Below are 27,548 nucleotides of genomic sequence, written 5' to 3' on the forward strand. Positions count from 1 at the left end.
CACTTCTGAGCAGAGCAGAAGCCTTGCTCATGCAGTGAGATCTAGACTTCTATGATGGGTCTCCTTCCCCCATGTGTGCCCCCAAGTCAATCTGTAAAGTTTTTGACTACAGCGATTTGGGGAGCCACGAGGGAAAGGGGCAGATGTGCCATCAGTGATATAATCAGGAGTATATACAAGAAGTTTAGTGCTTGTTCACAGAAGCAGTAACTTAAGTTCATTAATTTCAATAGGTCTACTCTAAGGACTAACAATACACGCTGTACGAAATAATTTAAGGCTGTACTGTAACACGCAAATCCTTGTAAGTTCAGCTGAAAAAGCAGGACTACAGCCAACTATTAAGAAAACAAAAATGTCCACAGAAGAATTGTAGAACTTTATTAACAATGAAGAAATCAAAATTGTGAAATATTTGCCATAGTTCTGCTCAGTCATCAGTTCAAAGGGAGGCTGCAGCTAAGAAATTTGATGGCAGACATGAAAGACCAGCAATGGAGAAACTAGATGTGAAAGCTGGACAGTGAAGAAAATTGTGAGAAAGCAAATTAATGCGTTCAAAAGATGGTGCTGGAGGAGGGTTTTGCAAATTCCCTGGACAAACAAGTGAATCCTAAATCAAATCAAGTCAGAGCTTTCCCTAGAAACAAAAGTGAGGGTGTCATACTTCAGACACATCACGAGAAGGCAAGACTTACTGGAGAAGACATAAGAAGAGCCTTACTGGATCCGACCCAAGGTCCATTTAGTCCCACACACCATACACACGCTGAAAAACCAGGTGCCCACAGGATCCCCAAGCAGGACGGGTACAAGACCTCCTCCTGCTCAAGCTCCTCACAGCGGGTAAAGGTGATAGCACATAACCGGCAAGGCTAGTAGCCACGGATAGCCTCCTCTCTCATGACTGTTACGGAAAGTCGAAGGCGGAAGACGAGACTATGAAATGGTTTGAATCTGTAAAGCAGCCTTCCCCAACCTGGTGGCATTGACGCATTTGGACCGCAAATGACTGGGAATTCTGGGCGGCTGTAAAGGAAGCCACAGCCTTGCACTTGGGAGAATTGAATGGAACTACCATGGACATTTTGAAGCACTTTCATTCGTTGGTTCGCCATAAGTCGGAGATAACTTGACATAACTCCGATTGAAATGAGCGTGGGACTCGCCTGCTAGAATCGCCCCGCACCACCATTGCTGCACTGCAATGACAGTGCAAGCTACCAACTGGCTCCGCCGATGGACAAGGTGAGCGCTTTTTCCGACCAGCTGAGCGCGCGCCTTTCCATGGCAACCGGGAGCGCGCCGGGAAGATCGAGCGACTTCTTGCTCCCCCGCCCCCGCTCCATCGAGCGTGGATGACGCGCGTCACGCTCTGTCCGCGAGCGCAGTCACGTGATGGAGGGGAGCGCTCGGATTCGCTCGCTCTCTTGCTCCGGAAGCGCCTGGGCGGGTCGGAGTGCTGGAAGCCGAGCGCGAAGGCGTTCGGCGGTGGCCGCTCCGAGATGGGCAAGAAAGAGCGAGGTGAGCGGGCGGAGGGAGCCTTTTTTCTTCTTCTTTCCAAGCTGCTCGGGGCGCTTTGCGCGCAGTAGCTTTCCGCGGCGGCGTTGTTGTTGTTGGTGAGGAAGCCCACCCTGCCCCGGAAGGCGTGTGTGCTTGGGGCACTCATTGTCTCTCAGTGTGGCGGAGGCTCTGGGCTTCGCGGACAGCCCTGCTCCATCCTCGTGCTTGCTTTTGGGGAAGGCTTAATTTGGAACCTCTTTCGTGCTGCTGAGAGCCGCGGAATATGTGAAGGCGTGTGAGAAGCCGGGGGCGGGGGGGAAAGACAACATGCGTCTCCATTCTCAGGGTCCATGCCTAGCCACCATGACAAGCATCTGTTTCCAGCCAGTGCAGCCTCCCCTAATCCCATGCTAGCGGGCTGTCTTGCCCTGCAACTCCCGTCATTCCCAATCGGCCTGTCCATGTTAGTAGTTGCTTTTCAACACATTTGGAAAATGCTGGGCTAGGAAAGCTGGGCGTCCGCACCGGGGATCTGGTCTGTTTTGTTTTATTGTGCTTAGAAATTAAAGGAAGGCAGCATGGGGTGTGTGTGCTAATGTAACTCTTCATCTTTATTTAACAACAAACAGCTAATACATGCATGATCAATACTTAGTTTTAGAAAAATGAGGTATAGCTGATAGAAGTTTGGGCTGGGTATTGAGACCTAGTATTTACAAGCATGTTCTAATCCCTGATGGCTTAATCCTACAGATTTATAATTCTCAGCAATGGCTGATATTAAATGTTGCAGCATTGGCCTTCCCTTGTAGACCTGGTCCTTGCCTCATAGATGCTTCCAACATGTAATATGTTCATTTTCATGACTGTGCTGGTAGGGACCAACAAACTAGATTGGCCACTCTTGCAAAATATTTAAAAACTTCCATGCAGCAGCAACGACTGAATGTTAGTTTGCAGAAATTGTAATTTCACATGCATGTGATGAGAGATCCTCTCATCTGTTTGTGTTACTAGTTAATACTGAATGCTTAGGCATAGCTAATGACCCATTTAAAATAAGGTGAGGAGAAATTGGTAAGTAATTGAACAGTGAAGTCACTCTTTTAGGGTCTCTAATATATTATGGGTTTCTTATATAGAATTTGTTTACAATAAGATCATGGAAAACTATCAGGCGTAGGCAAGATGGTGCCCTTCAGGTGTTTTGTACTATAAATCTCACAAGGTCCAGTCAGGATGGTCAGTGATTATTGGAGTTAAGATTAACATGCACATAATTGTGCATATATTTTTTCTATGCAGAGTCTAGTTGTCTTAATCTGAGGGAGAGCTGATGCCATTCTATATCCATGTTTCTTCTATGACTATTTGCAGGAAGTAAACTTACTTCACCGTGAAGCCTTAATTGGGGAAAAGAAAGCTAGTGTAAGTGAAGTCAGTCTGGTCCCAATATTTGTTAGGGTGCAGAACCCACGCATGCCCCTCAACTACTCCTAGTGCAGCCTGAAAACTTTGCAGCACCCTACCCATTACTTCTACTTCACAGCATATCCATGCACCAGTTTTTTCCCTTGAGGCCTTGTCTTCTTTCTCAGAAGGGCAAAGCGCTTATCTCCAATTGGCTGCTGATTAAAAGTAAAATCTTTTCTCTGCTTGTGAGGAAGGCCTGGGGAGGAAGCTACTGAGTGATTTAGTTATGCGTTTTGAGATAAAACTACAGACAACCAGAAGAATTTTTAAAAAGAGAAGTGGATAGTATTGCTGATAGATGATAATGCAATATATTACATTTACAGCAACTCTGTGAGTTAGGTCAGGGTGAGACAGAGATGGGCCCAAGGTACACAGTAAGCATGGATAAATGGGGACTAGGTCTCCAGAATTTCAGTCCAACAGTCTTACCAGTGCACCATACTACAGGGATCTCAAACATGGTACCTACATGGACTTCCAGTGGCCCCCACAAAGCTTTCCATTATACACCTTGAAATTTATTTTAAATTTTAAAAATGTTAGGGCACCAGTTCTCCCTCCTGTGCCTAAACATACCCTGATCAGCTGTTTGGGGCATGCAGGAAGAGAAGGAAAGGGTTGCTTCCTGGCATGCCCAGTTTTCTTCTGCTCACACACCCATCTTCCCTTTGTGCTTTCTCTCCCCCTGCCACTTCTAGCCTTCTTGCTTCTCTTCCACAATACCTTTCCTTACTACTTTATCTCATTGTTTCTCCCCCATTCTAGCCTTACATTTTCTTTCCCCTTGCTCACCTGCCTTCCCAGCTCATAGCTTGGCTATTCTTTCTCTTCCTTCCCAGTTTCTTGGTTTGTTCTTCATGCATGCACACGCTCATACACAGAAACTGGGGGCAGGGGGAGTGGCTGAGCCTGGTGTCAAAGAAGAAAATACATTTCTTTGGGACTTAGAGCAATTTTATATATGTCTACTGAAAAATAGGTTCTATTGGGTTATGTAGGATTACAATTTATAATATATTTTTGTTGTGTTTCTCTTGAGTCAAATATGTGGGTTGGTTTTAGAGTTCAGATCTCTTCTTTGCTTTTATCTATTTCTTGGGCAATTACTCGCCCCCACCAGTAGATGCTGGATGTGGCCCTGAGGCTGAAAAGATTGTGCACTCCAACAGCTGTTCATGAAAACAAAGATGTGTTACCTTTCAGTTCTGGTTTTTTGAAGATTCTACATGAGGAGAAACTTTCACTTGTGTCACCATTATGAACCTTTTGTGCTTTTGATTTGTTCATTGTTTAGAGAGTTTTGAAGGTTTTATATGTGTATTTTAACCACTTTTCCTTGATTTTCAGATAAGAAGAAATCCAAGAAACGACACTATGAAGAAGAAGAGGAAGAAGAATATGATATTCCAGGCAGAGAGTCCCAAGAAGCTGTTCCCTCAGCAGCTGGAAAGCAAGTGGAAGATTCTGGGACAAAAGTTGATGAGTATGGGGCAAAAGACTACAGGAACCAGATGCTGCTCAAAGCTGATCATTCCTCACGCCCATTATGGGTGGTAAGTCCCATTAAGCACAGAGCTTTCTAGAAAGCTTCACTCATATTGTGACAAAGGAAGTACATGGAGCTATTTGGCCATATGGAATGATACTACCTTGAAGTATGTAACATATTTTGATACAAATCACACAGGAAGCCTGAATGCAGCTTTTATGACAAATTGCATTTAGCATTTTTTAAAAGAATGTCAAAGACTTTGAGAAGCTTGATCCAATAAAATCCTTCTGTCCTTTTGTAGGCTCCTGATGGCCATATTTTCCTTGAAGCCTTTTCACCTGTTTACAAGTATGCCCAGGATTTCCTAGTTGCAATTGCTGAGCCAGTTTGCCGGCCTGTCCATGTGCATGAATATAAATTGACAGCTTACTCCCTCTATGCTGCTGTCAGTGTGGGTTTGCAGACAAGTGATATCACGGGCTATTTGCAAAAGTTGAGTAAGACTGGTGTGCCAGATGGGATCATTCAGTTTATCAAAGTAAGTTGTTGTTGTTAGATTTTTTCTACCTGTATCTGTTAAGAGATTAAGCCCTGGGCAATGAAAAGAGATGATGAAGCATCATAATATGTAGCAATATCCAATGCCATGCTTGGAGTTGGATTGGGATGCCTGTACACAAAGTAAGTAATGTCTAAACCATCCTTTAGGAACCTGGTCCCAGGTGTCTAAACCAGGTGTGTTGGACAACAACACCCATCTCTGACCACTGGGTGTGTTAGCTGGGGCTGATAGAAGTTGCAGAGCTTATCTAAACCAGCCTTTTTAGAATCTGGAACTTGAGTTTTTTATTCATTTATTGGATTTGTTTGAAAGCCACCTGTTAGCATTGTGCTCTCTGGGTGACCATTACAATAACATTATTGATAAATAACATTGAACAGGCAGCCAATGCAATCAATGAAGGACAGGTGTGATATGTTCATAAGAACTGGTCCTTGTTAGCAACCGTACTGTTTTGGATCACTTGAAGAGCTGGAACTGTCTTCAAGGGAAGCCCCAGATATAGTCTGTTACAATAGCTCAGTCTGGAGGTTACCAGTGCATGAATGACCATGACAAAACTACCCTCATCCAGGTAGGAGTGTAGTTGGTAAATCTGCCAGAGCTGATAAAAGGTGGTCCTAGCATTCAAGCCCACCTGGAGTTATCCTTAATATTTATCAGGTGACATAATAGTGCGAACATTCAGGATTGATTTCTCTTTTGAAACACCTGGGAATCCTGTTGAAATAAGTTAGTTAGAATCTTCCTTCTTGGGAATCCTGTGAAATAAGTTAGTAACATTACTTTTTGTGGACATGGTTATATGTATAATGCAAATAGACTTCTTCTGCATGTTCCCTTTCTAATCAAAATTACTATTTTGTAGTTGTGTACTGTCAGCTATGGAAAGGTAAAGCTGGTCCTGAAGCACAACAGGTAGGCAGATACTTTTATTTAGTTATTTGTGAGGCTATTTTCCCACCTGTCCGCTGTTTGTATTAGATTGAGTTTTGTCTTGGATGCTACTTGAGTGAATTGTATAACCGTTTTAGAAATCTTTTGCTGAAGAAAAGACAATTGGAACATCAATATTCTGAACATACTGAGTGTGTTCACACATGGCAGTAAGCCAAAGCCCAGTCTTATTAAGAGCATAAGCATTTTGCTCACACAGTGGACAACCTGCTACCCACATGGAACCCACAAGCTCAACAAAGGGTGCCTGGCTTGTCCCAGAATGTCCTCCAGTGCCTGATAAACCTAAACCCTGTTTCCTACACCCCCATCTCACCCACACATTGAGACGTCTCTGTTTTGCCTCTCTGACTGGCCCCATACAGAAACAGGTAGCATTTCAGAGAAGGCCACTTTGGTAGCCCTAAATTTCCACATTCTACTTAGCATCCTAGACTCGGCATCCATGACCTCATCACTACATTTTTCCATGTCACTGGTACCAGTATGAACCCTGACCACTGATTCCACCTCAGCACTGGGCACAATAAGAACGAGCGGTGTTGTGGTATAGGCAACCCATTTGTTTCCACTTCCCTCCATCGTAAGTATTAGCCAGTAAACAAACCAGGCAAGGGTAGCTGATAGCTGTACCAGGAATTATGGTTTATTGAATCCAAACAATGCAGGATTTGTAGACCAGCTCTAAACCAGGTTTTGTTGTTTTTATCAAGACTGTCTTGTTTAGGGGCAGTAAATCATGGTGATGCATTTAGAACCGCATGCTAAGCTAACTTTTCCTCCTGAAAAGAGAGGAAGAAGTAGAAGCAGGCTATGTGATTTAACAAGCTGGAATTCCTGGCTTATCCTTATATGCAAACATGGGCACTGCCCCTTTCAGTGTAGATTCTAACACTTTACATTTATTTTTTGAAATGCCCAACACATCATCCCAAAGAGGCACAAAAAAGAGTACTACCTTGTTACATCAAAATAGTAAAAGTTGTTAGCATATGCTGAATGTGGACACGCAGCTTCTTCTCTTTTTATCCATTTTCTAGGTACTTTGTAGAAAGCACCCACCCTGATGTTATTCAGCAGCTTCTCCAGGACCCAGTTATTAGAGACTGCAGGCTGAGAAACGCAGAAGGGGAAGAAACAGAACTCATCACAGAAACTTTCACAAGCAAGTCAGCTGTAAGCTTGGATTACATAACAAGCTTTTACTTAATGTGACCTGTCCTTTCTTTCTTGGCACAGATGTAGCTGTGTGTCCTTGTTGGCTTCTTCTGCTGCCATTCATGCCTCATTTGTGTCCTCATGTGAAGTCTCTGCTGTTACTGAAGTGCTAGATATGGGTGTGATGAATGTGGGACTCTATCTTTTTGCATCCACTTTCACCACTATCATCACATTTTGCAGTTAGCTAATTTCCAGCTTGTTCTCGCATTCAGACTCCTTTGTTTAGTTTAGTTGTCTTCAACAGCTGTGGGCCTGGCTCCATGAAAGAACTTAAGTCCCTTTCTGGCTACATTGTCCTCTCCCCTGTTGAATGCTTGTTACAGATTTCCAAGTCCAGTGAAGGTGGCAGTGGCCCTTCAAGTTCACAAGGGACAGATTCTCAGAATAAAGCAGATGTCCCTGCTGACCTATTTGAGTTTTATGAACAAATGGACAAGGATGAAGAAGAGGAAGAGGAAACTCAGACTGTGTCTTTTGAAGTGAAGCAGGTAATATTTCTTTATCAGATTTATAGCCTGCTTTTTTCCTACAATGAGCTCAAAGCTGCTTGTATCATTCTTCCCTTCCTGCTCTCAATCTTACCTCCACCCCAACACCCCTGTGAGGTAGATTGGGCTGAGAGTCTGTGATTGGCCCAAAGTCACCCAGTTGGCTACATGGCCAAGTGGGGACTAGAACCCTAGTTCCAGTCCTGTGCTCTTAGCCGCCACAGCACCCTGGCTTTCTTTACTTATGACCCCTGACTGCTGCAGTTGAAAACTATTCCATTGGCACATTGTCTATAAGTTAATTCATTGTTAAATAACCAGAAGTAATTTGGCAGGATGTGTTCCTTCATACTGAGCAACAGTTCTGTCTCCCTTTTCTTTGGTGATTTATTTTCCTTTCGCCAGACCTGGATCTCTTGACCCTGTCCTTCAGTGAGCTTTTAGTAGAAATCTGAAATGCAAATCGGATTGCTTTAGCAGTTTTGTGTGACTACAGCACAATGTCTCTCAAATCAGAAAGTATATTCTAAACCAACCTCCTCCAACCTGGCTGACTGGAGTATACTAGAAGTTGTAGTCCAACAGGTCTGGAAGGTATATGAGGTTGAAGAAGCCTACCCTAAACTGATCTTTATTGTAACATGAACTTTTGTAGACAGTGAGCTGTCTCAGCAGCTACATGAGATGGAACAAACAGTTACTTTGATTTTACAAGCAGACATATATTTATTGCTTTTTGACTATCGGAAAACTAGGCGTAGTCTTTCTACCAACCATGCTGGCTGGGGCAGTTATGGTTCAGTATATCTGGACTGGAGGGCACCAGTTTCCCTACCCTTGATATCTGTATAGCATCATATCGATAAAGTTAGTGGGGAAGAAAAACTTCACAAAAGTAATACTACTTCTTGGCTTGTTCTGTAACCACTGCAGGCCTGGTAGCTGCTTTTTCCCCTCCTGAGGTCCTTCCACAGAAATGCCACAGAAGCAACTTCCAGACATTCCTGTTAGCATAGGTTACTGTGCATTCATCCTCTGAGGGTTGGTCAGGTATGGAAATTAAACCAGCCTAGGAAACTTTGAAATAACGAGATTCCCTTTTTAATTAGCATGCTAAATGTAAATCAGATACATATACTTAAAAGGCCTGGTTTCTATGTAATGACAGCCCCTTGGTTGAAAAACAGGTGAGTTGTCACATATGAGTGGGAAAGAACACTTTTGGCTAAATCACTGCATTGTTTAGCCCTCAAACAATCCAGTGATCCAGGTACAGATATCATGCTCAGCAGGAGCCAATTAGGAGTTGCTGAGTCAACTGGGACTTGCCAGGTAGAATTAAAAGAGGTGAATGCTCTGCAGACAGGGTGCTTGCTCTTGCTCACTTGTGCTCAACAGCCTAGTAGTTTACCATTAAATGTGAGCAGTCCCAAAGATTTGCTGCAGAATTAAACTGAGGATGATATGCAAACAAATGAGAGACAGTCACTTGTCTTCCTATGACCCTCTTGAAGCATGAACACATTTTGGGATTTGTGGTTGTTACCCATTTCTGTAGCATTTTGCATGGCTCTCCTTTGAATATGTGCACACTTTTGTTTTGAGTAAAGTTACAGGAAGATTGCAATGTTTTCCTAAAGCCCTGAGTGACTAAAAGTGTAGCAAAATTTTAAGATCAACCTTCCCCACTCATTTTTCTGCTCCTTTCTTTCTAGGAAATGATTGAAGAGCTTCAGAAGCGCTGCATTCAGTTGGAGTACCCTCTGCTTGCTGAATATGACTTCAGAAATGATTCTGTGAATCCTGATATTAATATAGACTTGAAGCCCACAGCTGTTCTCCGACCATACCAGGAGAAGAGTTTGAGAAAAATGTTTGGGAATGGCCGAGCTAGATCAGGTGTTATTGTCCTACCCTGTGGTGAGTTGGCTAGATTGAAGTTAAATTCTTTCAAAAGTTACTGAATGGGGCTTTGACTATGCAACCATGCAGAGCATTTTAAGATGGTGTTTCTTTTGCTGGCAGGAGAGCAAAAGGTGTATTATACTTCCATACCTTCATGCATCTGAAGAATGTGGAGCACCACGTATATATCAGTTTACTTGATTTACACCTGCTTGGCTTCAGCAGAAGAGCCGCATTGTTTGCCTTCAAGCATGCTCTCGACTGAATGGACTTGCTAAGTGTTTCTGTGTATGTGTGACTGGCAGGATGTTTATCGTTTATTCAGACATCTCCCTCTTCAGTAGTGTAGTAATTTATTTTAATGTATGGCTGCAGACATGATGCAGCTGAATCAGCTTGACTGCATGTGTAATTACACAAGTAATCTCACTGTGCAGAGGAACCTCTTGGTTGTGAGCAGACTTGTATTTTTTCAGCTGAATGATACAGACTCGTATAAAATGAATTAAAGAAGGTTTCTCAGATGGAAATGGAAATCTCATGTTCTCCCAATAAAATCCTGAAAGAGGGTTAAATGACAGCTTACAGACTACTCCAGGCTTAGGTGGTTGTATCCTTCAGTGGTGGAGACTTTGGTCACCTGGTTTTCCAAGACATCAGAAGTGATATATGCCAATCTTAACTATATTATCAATAATCTCTTAACATGGCATAAATTCCAGTTTGATTATGGTATGTGTTAGGACTTCTGATGGGTTGTTGTTCCTACATTTTTCCAGCCTCTTTCAATCAGTACCCACCTTCCAGTGTTGTTGTTGTTTTTTCCAGATAATACTGGGTACCAAATCTCCTGAACAATGTCATTTTTGCATATTCAATCTTAACAAGAAAGTGCCAGTTTCTGTGATTATTTGCTAGGTGCTTCTTTTGTAAATGTCTAAGTCTTACTGCTATGAAGCTCAGCAATACCTGACTTTTCCTCTAGTTAAGGCCACAACCCTATTTGCAATTACGTGAGAGTAGTTCCTACTGTACTCAGTAGGAATTACTTTAAACTGTCTCTGTCTCTCTGTGTGTGGGAGAGTGACAGACAGACTGCAGAGGCATGAGAGGCATGAGAGGGGCCATTGTAGCTTTTAACTTTTGTTTGTGAATATGGACAATCATATGAATATTTGTGATACATTTAAGAAGGATTACTGCATGCAAATTTATGCCAATTTTAATTCTCCCACAGTGGAGAAGTGTGGAGTGTTTCTGAAAAGTGTAGTGGGCAGCCTTTGTCTGGGTTTTCTGCCCTTTTTAATCCTGTGAATAGTGGTCTGTTTCATACAGATGTTTTGCTTCTTGCTTTTGCTCACTAAAGGTGCTGGGAAGTCACTTGTAGGAGTAACAGCTGCTTGCACGGTCCGCAAGCGGTGCCTGATACTAGGCAATTCTGCTGTTTCTGTGGAGCAGTGGAAAGCACAATTCAAAATGTGGTCCACTATAGATGACAGCCAAATCTGCCGATTCACTTCTGATGCCAAAGACAAGCCCATTGGCTGCTCTGTCGCGATCAGTACCTACTCGATGTTGGGACACACAACAAAGAGATCATGGGAAGCTGAGAAAGTAATGGAATGGTTAAAGAGTCAAGAGTGGGGCCTTATGATCCTTGATGAAGTACACACCATACCTGGTAAAGAAACCTTGCCTGTCACTATGAACTGTGTCTCCCCCCTGCACCTTCCCCAGTCTCAAATCTAGCATTACTAAACTGCAGCATTCCTGATTGTTCTGAAATGTGTAGCAATATTGCTTCAACCATTCTTTTTGTGGTTTAAATTTCTTAGCTGCGTTTCTTAGAAAAAAAAAAGATTCAAGGCAACTTAAAACAAGGGTTAAAAGATACAGATATTTAAATCTACTGAATATAGCTAAAAACAGCCATATAATACCTACCTTGATAAAATAATTACATTAAGAAGCTCAATCATATTCATAGGAGTAAAAGAAAGTCTTAACTAGAAATGTAAAAAAAGAAAAGAAATTTTGAAGCCTTGGAAAAATAATTTGATTCCATCATTTTGGGAGAAGAAACAATTTTGAGGAAAATAAAGAACATTTAGCATGTTTTAGTGCTCTTTACAGTTCTAAAATCATGTTCCTGCTTTATGTCAGCCTGGTACACTTGCACTCTCCAGACAAATTGTATTTCATTCTCATCAGCCTCAGACAGCATGGCTACTGATCAGAAATGCTGAGCATTGTAATCCAAACACTTTTAGGACTCCAATTTTGGGAGAACTACTTTAGGAACATAAAGCAGTCTTTATTTTCCTAAAGTTATATTATGTATATTTTAATTTGCTCATACAGTTACTGTACTGTAAATTTGTAATTATTGTCTGAATTTAATATACTAAACATGAAAATGCTTTAAGCAAACCAAAATATACATAACATTTTAAGATACTATTTAATGACCAATAAGGGGGTACATCAGCAAGTGGTCCCTGAAGCATCCTAGAAAGCCAGAAGAAGCAGGAAGAACTGGATGCAGAGGAGTAGAGGCATATAACACCTGCACTGGTTTGTAAGGAAATTTAGGGACATTCCCAGACCAGTTCCTGCTTGTGAGATAGAGCTTAGGGAGGTCTGAACTCAAGGAAAATCTGCCAGGATCTTATTTTGCTGGAAAAGACTCCGCTTAGGAATAGGTAAGCAGATACATCTTTTATCACACATACTGGTTAATGATGATTGCTGCAGTTTCTCTGATTTCATTACTGTTAAGTCAATAAAGAATAAATATCTGACATAGTCCAGTGTATGGCATTTGGGTTCAGCCATAGGCTCAGCCATTGAATTTAGTGATTTTCCTAAATTTGTGCAATATTATTTAAACTCCAGCTTCAATTAGTAACAGGCAAAGAGTAGGGGAGAACATGATATCATAAACCTTTTAACTAAAAATGTCTCAAACTCTGTGATTAAGAAAATACCATTTGTAAAATGCTGTTTTGTTCTAATCAGTATGATATGCTTATTTGTTCACTTTTCAATATTAAGATGGAAATAGTAATATGATTTTGCCACTGGAATTTCTCCATTTTTAAGCAGCCAGTATGCTGAGGACATGATTCTGTACTTGGAAATAAATGCTATTAAGTTAAGTAGAGTTACGCTCAGGTCTGTGTGTATAGGACTGCACAGTAGGACTCTAAACATGCCAGTTTTAATTTCTACTTAATAGGTTGCTTTCTCATCGTAGTTTTCTCATTAAGGCTGCTACCATACCTCAAATACCATAATGTAGAAACTTGATCAATACTTGTAGTGCATTAAATTATGTCCTGGGTCCAATTCAGTACATCTAACACAATTTAGGATTAAAATCCAATGTGACGTTTGCGAATGGCTTGAGTAAAAATTAGGCATTTAATGTCAGTTATCACTTTCAAAGTAAACATGGAACTCCTGTTTGAATGTCCTTGTTTTTTATATTCTTTTGTTTTATATCCTACTGACGTACTCTGATATGATTATTCAGCAAAAATGTTCAGGCGAGTGCTTACCATTGTGCAAGCCCATTGCAAGCTTGGACTGACAGCTACTCTTGTCAGAGAAGATGACAAAATTGTGGACTTGAATTTCCTCATTGGACCTAAGCTGTATGAAGCCAATTGGATGGAGCTTCAGAACAGTGGCTATATTGCTAAAGTCCAGTGTGCTGAGGTAAAAGAAGACTTGCTTAATGCAATTGTAATTCTTGTGCTGCAGAATGTATTTAGAATTTCAAGCAAAAAAACAGGTTCCACTGGGGGAAACAAATTTCATAGCAGATTGGCTGTAGAATTGCTTTTTTCTTTTTATTAGTTTTACAGTACAAAATACAACTAAGAAAAAACTTACAACTAAAATAAAAACAGAACATTAAACACATAATTAAAATAAATCTTAAATACTGTGCACTTCATCACCAGAGCCATAGGATACACGTTAAAGAAAAAAATGCATTCAAAAATTCTTTCTTGGTGAAACAGCCCATTTTCTGCTTGAAATTTTGAAATCTCTATCCTTTGATATATTCCAGGTGATTGTGTTCTTTTGAGGGGAAGTGACATTTTCCCTACAAAAAATTAAAATTGGGAAACAAGATTCTTAACACAAATTAGGGAAAGCTTACCCCAGTGATTAACTTATTAGCTAATCTGTTACTTCTTTGCTAATAAAACACAGATCCTTTAAATATAACTGACTTGTAAATACAATGTACATTAAAAATCCATTGTAAGCAAGGTCCATTTTGAATGAATCATGAGAAATAATCCATTTGCTCCTAAACTTTCAGTTCTTCTGAGCGACTGCAGAGGGCAGTGCCTGTTGCATGATTAACCAGCTCATTCTATGGATGTGAACGTCTCCATTCAATGAACTCAAATGAGCCCCAGTTTCAAAATCTGGAACTCATTTCAGAATAATTGGGAATGAAAATGGGATGATGAAATGGGAATACTAAATAAGCTTTGAGCTTTAAGGAGTTTTATCAGTTAAAAATAAAAAAATACTTACTTGGAAGACAGAGGGTGTTGCAAAACCCATTCTTCTGATATTAGAGGCACACATTTTTAAATATGGACACAAAAAAGATAGCATTTGGGAGTTAAATTTACCCTGTCTCACAAGAGCACCTCCGTGCCCACCACCTTTTCATTCTTTTCTGCTGGTCTGGTTGGTTTGTCTCTGATTGGAAGGGTCAAACCTGGAATAATGTCCCACTCAATGCCTTAGAAAGCTGCCTCTCTGAGGGCGGGACATTATTGCTGGCATATGTTGGCAATTACAGGGTTATTGCATAATTACTCACAATGGATTCTGCTTGGAAACTCCAAAGTGGGGAAACTAGGCAAGGAGGCAGTAGGCTGTAACAGCTGACACTAGGGCAGCCTTCCCCACATGGATGCCCTCCTGATGCTTGGACTCCTGCTCCCAGCATTCCTGACCCCTGGCCATGCTGGTGAGCACTGAGGAGAGTTGAAGTCCACAATATCTGCAGGGCACCAGGTTGAAGGAGATCATGCTAGGAGTTAACAAATGTTCTCTGATTTGCTGCTCCCATTGCAGCTCTCGTTCACATCCCACATCTATTTTGAGCATCTTTAGCAAGGCCTTGGAGGAGGAAGCAAATTCCCCTTGCTGCTTTGGATATAGCCCTTTGTCTTGTCTAGGGGACATGGTGAATAATTCTGCCTTCTCTGGCATACCTATTCATATATTTTTAAATAATCACCTGTATCTTAAATTGTAAACACCCCTGCCTCAACCTTAGGAAGGTTCATTAAACTGTGTCAGAACTTAGTCCATCTAGCCCAGCTTTATTGACAATGACTGACAGCAGTTCTCCAGGGCTTCAGGCAGGAGTTTTTCCAACTGTACTGGAGATGCAGGGAATTAAACCTGGAGCCTTCTGTATGCAAAACATGTACTCCACCATGTCACTATTTCCCATCCCAGCAGGGGGCACATGGATGGCCAGCTCCTCTTGTCTTCCTCCTAGAGGTTTCTTCTTTCAAATCCCTTTGGACTCACCTAAATAGGCTCCTTACTGGTGGATACAGAAACCTGCAGGCAGAGCAAAAAAAGTGCTATGTAACCCCTTTATCATACAACATAAGCTTGTAGATCTATCAGAACTTCTCCATTGAGAAGTACCCTGAACAGTCAGAAAGGCAAACATATGACTACTTGGTCTAATCAAGCCAGAGCTTTCCCTAGAAGCAAAAATGACAAAACTGAGGCTGTAATACTTCCCTGGAGAAGACTATCAAGCTAGGGAACACTGAAGGCAGAAGAAGAAAAGGAAGACAAAATATGAGATGGGTTGACTCAATAAAGGAAATCATAGCACTGAATTTAGAATAGCTGAGCAGGACTATTATGGAAAAGACATTTTGGAGGGCTTTCATTCATGTTGTTGTTAGTTGCGAAGTTGTGTCCGACCCTTTGTGACCCCATGGACAACACCCCTCCAAACCTTCCTGTCCTCCACCATCCCCCAGAGTCCACTTAAGCTCACACCGACTGCTTCAGTGTCTCCATCTATCCACCTCATCCTCTGCCATCCCCATTTTTTGCCGTCAATTGTTCCCAGCATTAGGGTCTTCTCCAGTGAGTCCTTCCTTCTCATTAGGTGGCCAAATATTTGAGTTTCATCTTCAGTATCTGGACTTCTAAAGAGCAGTCAGGGTTGATCTCCTCTAAGACTGACTGGTTTGATTACCTTGCAGTCCAAGGGATTCTTGAGAGTCTTCTCCAGCACCACAGTTCAAAGGCCTCAATTCTTCGGTAGTTCCATTTCCAGTTCTCACTGTTACTTCTTGACCCACATACAGGTTTCTCAAGAGACAAATAAGATGGTCTGGTACTCCCATCTCTCTAAGAACTTGCCACAATTTGTTGTGATCCACACAATCAAAGGCTTTAGCATAATCAATGAAGCAGAAGTAGATGTTTTTCCTGGAACTCCCTAGCTTTCTGCATGATCCAGTGAATGTTAGCAATTTGATCTCTAGTTCCTCTGCTTTGAAACCCTGCCTGTACTTTTGGTAGTTCTTGGTCCACATACTGCTGGAGCCTAGCTTGTAGGATTTTGAGCATAACATTGCTAGTATGTGAAATGAGTGCAATGGTGCGGTAGTTTGAACATTCTTTGGCATTGCCCTTCTTTGGAATTGGAATGTAATTCATAGGGTCACCCTAAAACAGAAATGACTTCACAGGGTATAACCACAACTTCTCTTTTGAATCCTTATTGAAATACCCTTGTGGAAACTAACTGTATTTTCTTGGCTATAATGCTAGGTTTGGTGTCCAATGTCTCCTGAGTTCTACAGAGAATATGTGGCTATTAAAACAAAGAAGCGAATATTGCTTTATACGATGAACCCAAATAAATTCAGAGCATGCCAGTTTCTGATTAAGTTTCATGAACGAAGGAATGACAAGATCATAGTCTTTGCGGACAATGTATTTGCTTTAAAAGAGTATGCAGTTCGGCTCGGCAAGTAAGTATGGGTGGATGAAGGCTATTTTTGCCCGTGTACTGGTAAAATGTCAAAGTTGAGGGAATGTCTTTAGAATCTGTTAAATCCTGGCTTAGATGTCAAAAAAGGTACAAATGGAATTACAGAACGTTGAAGTTTATTCCCATTATTCACCCTTACTTCTCTGTTAGGGCTGAGAGACAGAAGTTTGAAACATTTTCTTTCTTTTTTTAATTAACCACTATTCGCCATTAGTATGAGTTTGGCTTGTTTCAACAAACCATAGTTATGATTAACCACAATTTTTTCATGCTTGGATATGATGAAAAACTGCAGTTAATCAAAAACAGAAGCATCTAGTCTATTTGTTTCTACAAGAAGTATGCAATCCCAAGTCTCATTGTGGCTTGCTTTCACAAAGATAAACCACAGTTTATTTTTATGCCCCAATATGTAGTCAGTCCTGGTATAAGGCAACTTTCTAGGTGGCTTTTATCTTGAATTGATTTTAAAATTCTGAAACTTGGTGTTATTGCATTATTACACAGCAGGATCTGTGTATATTTCATATTTTTGCCAGTAAATAAAAACTATGAGGACCTGGTAAGAGCATGCTTTTAATTTTGTTATGTTATTTACACACCTCCATTCCTGTTGGTTCTGGATGGGGTATTTTTTTAATGTTCAAAAGTCATCTGAGGAGCCATGGAACTACAGCATCAAATGATTTAAGCTGGTGGTCATTGTTAAATGAAATTGGTAAATTCTTTCTGGAAACTGGAAAACTTGGTGGTGGGGGAAAATTGTAGAGGTGGGGAGAATCCAAATATGACTCGAAGATAATATTCTTTCCATTGTCTCTGTAGTCTTTGTCTTCTGCTCTTCCTTTTTGAGAGCAAAATGGCTTTGGAACCATGTTATATTTAACGACTGTAAAACCCTAGCAGTCTCTTGAATTGCATTATTCCATCCAGCTCTAAGGAATCTAGATATAATGCTAAACAAGCCATGCAAGGTTAATATATTGACTTGAACACTGCTTATCATTTTGCACAGGCGAATACATAGTTCTCAGCATGGGACCAGAAGAATTTTATCCAGAGGAACAGTTTAGTTTGCAAGGATACAAGTGGGAAGGAGAAAGAACACAGCTGTTAATGTTCAGTAGATTTAACCAAGAAAAGAAAACACCTTTTATATTTTAACAGCTGCTTCTAGCCTTTCATGTAGGATTAGTAGATATATTCAGCCCACTGATCTGTTGAGTCAGGAGGGACACATCAAGTGAATAACATTTACAACTGTCAGGATTTATTTCTGTGGAAAGAAGTGTCTGACAGAATGGGTTTGTCTCCAGATGGGTGGGTCCAGAACAACTGTTATGGTGCATGAATGTTTCCGTAAAAGTAAAGCATGAATATACAGTGCAGATTTTATTCTAAAATGGGTTTTGTATCTTCTTAATAGATTACTCTATATGTCTGAGCCCATAAGGTAAAATGTGACACATGTGCATTATGTTATGATGTTGTTTTTATCTTTTTTAGACCTTATATCTATGGACCTACAGCGCAGGGAGAGAGAATGCAGATCCTACAGAATTTCAAACACAACCCCAAAATCAACACCATCTTTATCTCCAAGGTTCTCTGCTTGCCACCAAATTGGCTTGGAATGTTAAAGTGCTGATCTCGAGCAGCTTGTGAAATTGTCTTTTTGTAAAGTTGGCGTGCCTTTTTCATTGTAGCTCATAAGCTAATGTGGCTTATTAAGATTTAGATTTAATTAACATGGGGGATTAGCCTGTGCCTTTGACATGCTTTCTGTGTTGTAGGTAGGTGACACATCCTTTGATCTACCAGAAGCGAATGTCTTGATTCAGATTTCATCACATGGTGGGTCTCGAAGACAGGAGGCTCAAAGGTTGGGTCGGGTGCTGCGAGCCAAGAAAGGTAAACCAAGCCTGTCCCCCGACAGTCTTCCATTTGAATGGGAAACTCAAGCATGAAAGTAACATAAGTCAACTCATGTAGCTGACTAAGCATGTACAATTTGCCATTGTCGGCTCAAGGTCACAGGTTAAAATAAAATTCAAGAGTAGCTATAAAAAGTACTGCCCTAAGGGGCCATTTCCCCCTTTCTCTTCCCTGCCTAATCACTCCTCACATGACAGTTAGTATTAGTCTTTTGAATGTCTTTAAAAGGCACACTTTAGCTTCAAGGGGCTCTCATCTAATTGTTCATCTTGAACTTCCTTGTTAGAATTCTGAGATGTGTCTCTTGCTTGGTGGTATGATTTTGCTATTTTTAAACATCATTTGTACAAGTATCAAGGCTTGGGGAAATAGGTTTTCTTGCAACTTTGCTCCAAAGGATTATACAGAGTAAGGTGTCAATTTTTACCTTCTTGCCTAGCAAGTTAGTTATTCATATCAGTACACATTTGGCAATAATAACTTCTTACCTGGATATGAGTTGCACTTTTGATCTGGCCATCAAGCAAGATTATTGATTTCTGCACATGTGGTTCTTCTTGCTTCTGAATGAGTTTCCCAAGTTCATATAAATGATTTCACGACTTGATTTATGAGTACAAGGAAATAACCCTTTGTGATGATAGAAAGAAAATGCATATTTTGTAAATTTGTGTACCTAAACATAGTTGCAGGAAACAGAGGCATGGAGTCTAGAAATACCAGGTTGTGGGTCACTAGGTTGATTTAATAGTTATAATAGGAAACACTGCATGGAGTAAACTTTAACAGCATTCTTCCTCATAACTATTTAAGGATTGGCTCAGTTTAGTAATCAATTAGCACTTCTATTATTGTGCTTTTCCAAAGGTAAACAGTAAAAATTTCTGTTTGCTTGTAAATTTTTTCTTCGTGATCATTTGAGTTGTGCCACCCTCAAATGAAGCCAGAAAGCTTGTTACCATAGCCATGGAAATTCATTGTATTACTAGTGGAAATGAAAACAACTGTGTGAGTGTTGCCAAGGTTAAATAGCTGGAAACTGGCTACATATATAAGACAGTTGTCTTTTGGGCTGAGTCTTTATTGAGTCTAATTGTGTTTGCCTTGTAGCTGTCCCTCAACATACTATAAGTCTAACCAGTTAAGTGATAGCTTGGGCTATCATACATCTCCTGTTAACAAAAAGCAAAAATTAGGTGTTTGAGATGTAGATGCTGATTGCTGTCTGCGCCAGCACTATCATTAAGGCAGCCAATTTAAAGAACAGGAAGTGGGTATTATTATTGCCTTCTTTTTGCCAGAGTAGTAGGAATATATCTGTGGCCTTTTCTGTCTTGGAGTCCAGCTTATTAGTCTTAGATGCTACTAGATAAGGAGTGTCCCTTCCTGCTGTGTCTAACACAGCAAATGTCTTGGACCAGCCCTGATTGCACTATAGTTCAGAAGAGATGGATTCTGAAATTACTGCAAAAGTTGAATGGAGTGTGGCAGAAGCCTGACAGAGTGCTTTAAACTGAAACTTAAAACTTCCCTATGTGAGAACCCGCAAGTTACCAAACTGCAACTTTTGATTTGACAGAGGTACCATAGTGGGTGGCTTACTTGATTTTCCAGAATAATCCATAGAAATGTCATAAGATGTCTACAACCTTTTGATTTTCTTAAAGTTTTGACTTACATAAAAGTAAGTTAACTGCCAAATACTTCCTTTTCCCCAGGAATGGTTGCTGAAGAGTACAATGCCTTCTTTTATTCTCTGGTTTCCCAAGACACTCAAGAAATGGCATACTCAACCAAACGTCAGAGGTTTCTAGTTGATCAAGGCTACAGCTTTAAGGTAATTCTGTGTCTAGAAGCTTACAGCATTGAGACTGTGGCACAAAATTCATTTTTAACAGGTGCCAGCATTCAGAAGTGACTCAGCTGCAACAACAGCCTTTTGAAATAGCTTAGACTAAAAGAATGACTGGCTGAAGGTCACCCATTTAGTTTAATTGCTGAGGAAGAATTGTAACTACTCCTGTTCTAGTACTGCAACCATTTCACCATACAGGCCCTTGATTTTTTCTAATTGTAAAATGAATGACCTGTAACTGATGTAGCCAGAAAATTCACTTGGTTATATCCAACAGCATCATTCCATTAGTGCAAATGACATTGCCAAGTACTCAAGTACGCACAATATGCATGTTCTGCTTGCACAGATACTTACACAAATCCACTACATATCTTAGGTTCATAGAATAACCCACTAGCACTTAAACAGTGAGAAATAGAGAAAGGCAGCAGAGTTCTGCTAGCACAGCAGTTTATTTTATTTATGATACATTGAATTAGACGCCTGTGAGGACCATAGTAAATTTCTGTAAGCGGACCCTGAGGAAAAGTAACATCTCTCTTTTGGCTTCCTAGGTAATTACTAAACTTGCTGGTATGGAGGAGGAAGACCTTATGTTTTCAACCAAGGAAGAACAGCAGCAACTCCTCCAAAAAGTTTTGCAAGCTTCAGATCTAGATGCTGAGGAAGAGGTGGTTGCAGGAGAGTATGGTTCCAAATCTTCTCAGGCAAGTGGTTATTATGCCGGTTGAAGGCCTGTTGAATTTAATGGGGAAGGAAAAGGGATGGGGGTGTTTCACTTCTTTCTTCAACGCTATGCACCAAAGACATGTCCGCACATTCCCTGCATGAAAGGCATTACTGGGCCGAAGAAGGAGCAGGACTGTACATTTTTCCCACTCATCATGTTGTGCACTAATCCTGTGATATTTGTGTTGTGCAATTAGGATACTTGATTGCGGACATGTATCAATCACACAGAGCCCCAAGACATGAGCAGCTGCTCACATGTTGAGGCTTGTTTGTTTTGCAGACAAAAAAGCCTCACCACATGGCCATTGGAGGATGGGGGCATGATGTCAGGGGCAGAACTAAAAGGGTGGCCTTGTACCACTTCAACATGATGAAGCCCTTTACATGAGGGAACATGTGAATCATCACCACCCCTTTCACACAAAGGAAGATACTAACCTCCATGATGAACAGGGGGAAAGGAAAGGCAAAGATATACTTGAACTACATTCCTGTCTAGTTTTAGGCTATTACTCCAGAAGGTGCAGGTGCAGGGGCCGGGGGGGAGAGGTCAGGCCTGGTTTTTCCAAAGTGCCCTGCCCACAATATAACCAAATTGAGGACAGCCTCTAGGCCCCAAGATGAATGTTAGAAAATGGTTTTATTTCCTGGGCCCTTTGTGATTGTGGCTGAATCACTCAGATTTAGTGGTCTGGCGTGCGTGCTTTGTAGCCATTGCAGTGTAGTCCCCAAGTGGAACACTTTACTTATCCACATTGGAATTAATTGTTCTTCTCTTCATAGGAAAAGGTAAATCAGAGCACTCATGCCACTATTGAAGTGTGGGCTAAGCATGCTTCCAGCTAGTTACTCTTTGCATAGCCATATTCTGGATTCTTTTTCTTGGAATGTGTTAGAGTTTTGAGAACTAGTTTTTGTAATGAGAGATGCTAGCAATTGAAGAGCCTGCCATGAAGATGGATCTGTATAAAAACACAGGGATGTGCCTTGTTACCCTTTTGGGCTTTCCCAGTGGTGATGGTGCCCTGCTGTCAAATTAGTTCACTTATTGTTCCAGATGGGTTGCTTCCCTGCTAGTGAAGATTGGAAGCCAAACTAAGTTTTGGAAAGTAACTTGGGCTTTTTCTACAGCATCTTCCCAGGCCTAGTTGGCAAGCTGAAAAAGAACAAGTGACTGATGTCCAAAAATGGAAGGTGTACTTAGTTGTTTTCTTACTGTGTAGAACATGTAGCAGTTACTCTCCTTCTGTCCTTCCTTCCTTCCTTCCTTCAGCACTTAGACCACTATTCTTAAACCTGCATTTATTATTAGTGCTAGGTGTATCAATTTGTTTTCCAGTAGAAAAACTAGCTTTCACAGGTTCATAATTATAGAAAAATGTTCCCAAAAAATCTTTAAAAAACACTTGTTCTCTTCTGTGTTTAGTTTTCTGAAAGTAATAGGTTAATTTGTTAATCTTCTCCCCAGAACTGAAGAAACCGTACTGATAAGTTCATTATAGATTTAACCATTCTGATTGCATCCAGAAATTCTTCCTGTACCCCACTGCGCACAGACCAATCTCGCCCAAAATCTACTCCCAAAAAATTGAGGGACCTTCTAGAACAGCACGGGGATTATAAGTAGAAAGGAGAAGCAGCAGCAATTCAGCTCTGAGCTTGAAGCCCTTAAGTTTCACATATTAATGTTAATAGAAAATATATATCCCTACTCTTTTGGAATATGTTTTCCCACTAGTGTTCAGACCCTTTGAATTACCAGAGGGACTAGTAGTAACTGCAGCCTGCTTCCTGCATATTCCGGCTGGAAGGAAATAGGTATTTTCTCTAAGGGAGCCTAATGGCTGATGGGGCAGAATAAATAGATAGATATTAAAGGACTGAGTGCATATGTGGTGATTGCTGGTGAAGGGCTGCAGCAGAGGAATAAAATCATGCAGCCAAATTGTATGAAGACAATTCTGTGGTAAAGTAGTGTGCTCTCACAAGCCTTTCCATGTATTTTATGTGTGCAGGGCTTTCACATTTATCATGAAGCCTCACCACTACCCCTGCCATCACTTGCTCTGCTGCCCCTGCCTTGTTAATACTCGCAACAGCCCCTACACACAAGCAGCTGCTTCAGCATAGATACTTCATGGGACCCCATGGAAAAAAAGGACTACAATTTGTCTTTTATGAGTTTAAAGAACCTGGATTATCTGTAAGATCACATTTTAGTTTCCTTTCTCTCTCTCTCTTTTTTAGGTTTCTCGACACTATGGTACAATGAGCTCAATGTCTGGAGCAGATGATACGGTTTATATGGAATATCAAAGCTCAAGAAGCAAAGCATCTTCCAATAAACATGTCCATCCACTTTTTAAACGCTTTAGGAAATAGTAAAGAAAAAATGCATTCATTTCTTCCACGAAGGACACATATCTGGTTCGGGCTTTTAAAATATAGTGAAATAATTTCATAAATTGCTAATACACAAATTGGAGTGAAATAATTTGCCCATAAAGGTAGATGGTTATGAATGGACTTTACCTAGGATAGACTACATGGAAACAGTAATGGTAATGTGTAATACCTTTTGTAACCTATATTCTTATTTAACAATGTTAAATAATGTTTTAGACTTTCACAGAGCATTCTATTTTTTGCATATATTTATACAAGTATATAGTAAAGGTTCAAATGTCTGAAAGCACTGCATACAATTCTGTACAAAAAATGTACAGCAGCTTGTGGTCCCTTCTTTGAATACCTTGGATGCCCCAAATTGAATGTCTTCAAGTGTGCTTCTATTGCTTTCAGTCCCTTTTGTACTGTTGCTGATCCCATTTTGTCCAGAGTTACAGGGATTTCATATAGCTGGGACAGAATAGTTTTCAGCCAAAGTTTCAGGTTGCATATAAATGATGTAGTTTTGACACTTAAATGTGACTTCTGTTTTCCTGTTAGGCTCATTGGCTAACTATTTCAGTTCTGCTTTGTGCAAATTATAGGGCCCTGCAGAATTTGATAGAGGTATTTATTGAGCAGATTCAGGGACCACTGTGGGCAAGAATAACTGATTATAAATTATTCCAGAACTCAGCTTTATCTTTTTATAATGTGAAATGGTGTCCAAAGGGCTTGTTTGTTTCTGTGGCACACAGAATGATCTTTCAAGTGCTGTTCCTTTGAGTTCTAGTTTTTTCCCTGCCTCACCCAGAAATAGCCCTCTCTTGATCTTCTCCGGCTTTCCACTTAAAACAGCTTTTCTCAGATTTCTCCGTAAGTCTTTTCTCACTGATTTCTTAATCTCAGGCTTCCCTCCACCCTCTCTTTAAAAATGAAGACTTCCCACTCTTTACCTTCTCATCTGTGTTCTGATGGTTCCAGTAGAGACGGGACTTGTCCCATCAAAGAAACCTGGAAAGAAGACAATACATATTAGGGTCAGTAGGCCTCCAAGTGCACCCCAGCGTGTCTTCCCATCGAGCATGCTGGTGTCCTGCTTTTCTGCCCACCAAAACCAGGCGCCATCCCTCCAGTCAGGTTATTAGCAGCTAAGAAGTGGATAGCTCTAAAAAGCAACTTCCGAGACCAGGACATTTTCAAGGCAATGGATGCCGCCTTGGCCCTAGCGGAGGATACCATGGCTAACGCACAAGGTTTGGGGGTGGGGAGATTGGAGCAGCAATGCAGATAGTGGCCACCATTTCCGCAAGCCAGAATGTTCCAGCCCTTTTCAGTTTGCACCACCTTACGCTAACCAGGTTTCCAGCAGCCAACACCCATCAGGCCTTTACTCCTTTCTTCAGGGCAAGGTCTCTTATCCCTGTTTTTAATAAGGATAAATTTATATTTTAAAGAATAGCACAACTTGTGATTGCCTCTTCCAATTGCAGGGCGGGCATCAAAGTTGGGCAACTGTCAAGGGCCCACACCCCAGCAGGGCCCACTGACAAGAGGGGCTGCTCCTCTGCATCAATGCAACTTGCTTGGTCACTGCTTCTCAGACAGTACTGGTGGCGATGAGGAGGAAGAGGTGCCACTGCTTGCTTGTTCACTGGCTCTCTGTCTGTCAGGCAAGCTACTGGGAGCAGTGATGTGAAAGACAACATAAGTGAAAGGGCTGAGTCAGTGAGGAAGGGATCCCGTTGAGGATGTCTTACCCAAGGGCCCTGAAAATCTGGAAGGTGACTCTGCCTAACTGCATTATAATGCAGATGCTTATCTACTGCTAGGTTCATTATCATGCCAACATAGTGCTCCAGTGGAAGACCATGGAGATACATGATTACAGGCTTCCCCCAGCTTATGGTTATATGGTGAAGAAAATTATACAAGCAAGAGCCACAATAATAAAATGGCAATACTAACAGCTGGTTTCCCACTGGTTGCTGTTGTTACATTGGGTCTTGACTGAGGTCTGCACAATGCAATGCAGAAGATTCTTGCCTCTGTGGCTGCTTTTCTAAATCGCATTTTAGTATTTACAGGAGCAGTGCTAAGGTTCCAAGAGAATGCACCTGGGAGAGTCTTCCAAATCACCTGCTGAAACTGTGGACGCTGCTACAGCCTCAGGAGAGAGAATTAAGAATGTGATTCCTCCCTCTCAGTGGCCATGGGTATAACGGCCACAGGAATCTGAAAAGGAGGCATTCCAGTGGATGCAGAGGAGAAAGAATCAATCTAGAGGAAATGTGACAAGGAAGCATGGACCATGAATATTGCTTCCGTTGCTGCTCTCACATTACCAACATTAGCCTGGCACAGCATTGGACGCTCAGAAGCCTCAGAATTTGGAGCCTTCTGTTTAATGACAGTGCAATCCATAGGATTCCTCCCTAAATATACAAGGAGATTATGAAACCAATTCAGATCTTTTAAAACAATAAAAAGCAAAAGAACATATCTACACTAGATGGTTACACTGCACACAAACCTGTTTTAACATGATCCCTTTTAAGGTTGCAATCCTTGAAAATCCTACAACTTCCAGCATGCTCCAGAAAATGCTTTGTAAACATGTATAGGATTGTGCTCTATGGCTAATATTTGCCATCCCCTCCCAATTATTTCAGAGGCATTGCATCTGTTCTTTAACCTGTTCCATAGAATTGCTGTGATATTTATAACCATTGTTGTCTATACCTGCTGTAATCACTATATAAGAGAGTATCCCCCTAGAATTCCAGTTATGACATCGTTGTCACAATAATCAAGTTAAAATAAGTTAAATTATTTCCTTTGAGTTCTCTTTTAAATTTAATCAATAACCCTAACTACATGGAAGTACTGGGGTGGTGAAAGGTGATGATCAATGGATAGCCACTGTACCTCTCTTTTAGTTGAAAAATTGAGAAAAGTTGCTGCTACCTAGATAATCTTCCTTTCTGTGTGTCTTACCCCGATTTCCTACTATTGCATTCATAATCTTTCAAACATCTGGAAGTTCATCAGTTGTCAAAGGTTATAAAACATCGGGATAATATGCATCCATAAAAGAGAGATTGGAACTCTGCTTCTGGTTACCATAAATTCTGTTTCATGTGTCCTTGCTCTGAACCTGCAAGGAAAAGATATTTATTGAAATTTATTTATTAATGTTTGTCTCCAAAAACATATTCTGTTCAAAATCTTTGTACAATAAAGTAAAAAAGCATGTAAATAAACCAACGATCCCTTCTGCTGCTTGCTTGTGTCTTTGTTCTTGCAGCCCCAGTTCCAGCTAGAGGCCAGATCCCAGCTTTAATGTTTTAAAAGATCTCCTGGGATCCCAGCAACCTGGCTCTTGTTGTCTGACTGCTCTAAGTTCACCATGACTAGAGTGAGTAATAGCTTCATTTCACCTTGCACACTCTGGGTTGGTCGGGGGCGGGGGGGAGTGGTAATGGTGGTGAGGAGGAGGACTTGCATAGTGAAGGTTCCTAATAAGGACATCCTGACGAAGGACTGCCTACAATCTGGACGGGACCTACTTGCAGGTATGCTTTCTCACTTCTGGTGAGTCCCTCTGCTTATCTCTCTGCAGTGTCTTGTCATTGTCACTTTGTTACAGAAGCAGAAGTGTGATTATTGGTAGGAGATGGATGTCCTGAGTCCTACTGCAGTGTTCCTGAAGTTGTTCTGAGAAGCCAAGCATTACTCATTTGCTTCTCCTTTGTTTTTTTAATCTCAGAGGCTGTTGTGTGATGCCTCACCAGTTCCTTTCTTGGGAACGTGGTGGTGTAGCCCTGTGCTGCATACCTTGACATGTCAGAACTATGTCTTTTACTTGGGCTCATACACTGTCTTTGTGCCACAATTGGAATTCTATTTCCTGTTGCACTGAAAATGATGAGCAATCACCCACCAATCTTAATTGACTCCGA

At 41.0% G+C, this 27,548-nt stretch overlaps 1 protein-coding gene across 1 annotated transcript; it reads left to right on the plus strand.

Moving 5' to 3' along the window:
- Positions 1-1,450: 1,450 nt before the first annotated feature.
- On the plus strand, positions 1,451-26,862 carry ERCC3 (ERCC excision repair 3, TFIIH core complex helicase subunit). The gene is made up of 15 exons (XM_044438193.1): positions 1,451-1,524; positions 4,327-4,532; positions 4,773-5,009; positions 5,902-5,951; positions 7,031-7,166; positions 7,535-7,699; positions 9,415-9,619; positions 10,971-11,285; positions 13,140-13,324; positions 16,451-16,653; positions 18,180-18,276; positions 18,467-18,584; positions 20,327-20,445; positions 21,021-21,173; positions 23,446-26,862. Exons 1-15 carry the CDS (start codon positions 1,506-1,508, stop codon positions 23,578-23,580), a joined length of 2,343 nt encoding a protein of 780 aa, XP_044294128.1. The 5' UTR covers positions 1,451-1,505; the 3' UTR covers positions 23,581-26,862.
- Positions 26,863-27,548: the final 686 nt, after the last annotated feature.

Source organism: Varanus komodoensis, unplaced genomic scaffold (genome assembly GCF_004798865.1).
Source record: "Varanus komodoensis strain SLA01 unplaced genomic scaffold, ASM479886v1 scaffold32, whole genome shotgun sequence".
Classification (NCBI taxonomy): Eukaryota; Metazoa; Chordata; class Lepidosauria; order Squamata; family Varanidae; genus Varanus; species Varanus komodoensis.

What these genes read in the sequence shown, in the direction of transcription:
- ERCC3 (XM_044438193.1), top strand. An exon ending in TGTCTTTTGAAGTGAAGCAG is followed by an intron (nt 7,700 to 9,414) that starts GTAATATTTCTT and finishes CTTTCTTTCTAG; the next exon opens with GAAATGATTGAAGAGCTTCA. An exon ending in ATGGTTCCAAATCTTCTCAG is followed by an intron (nt 21,174 to 23,445) that starts GCAAGTGGTTAT and finishes TCTCTTTTTTAG; the next exon opens with GTTTCTCGACACTATGGTAC.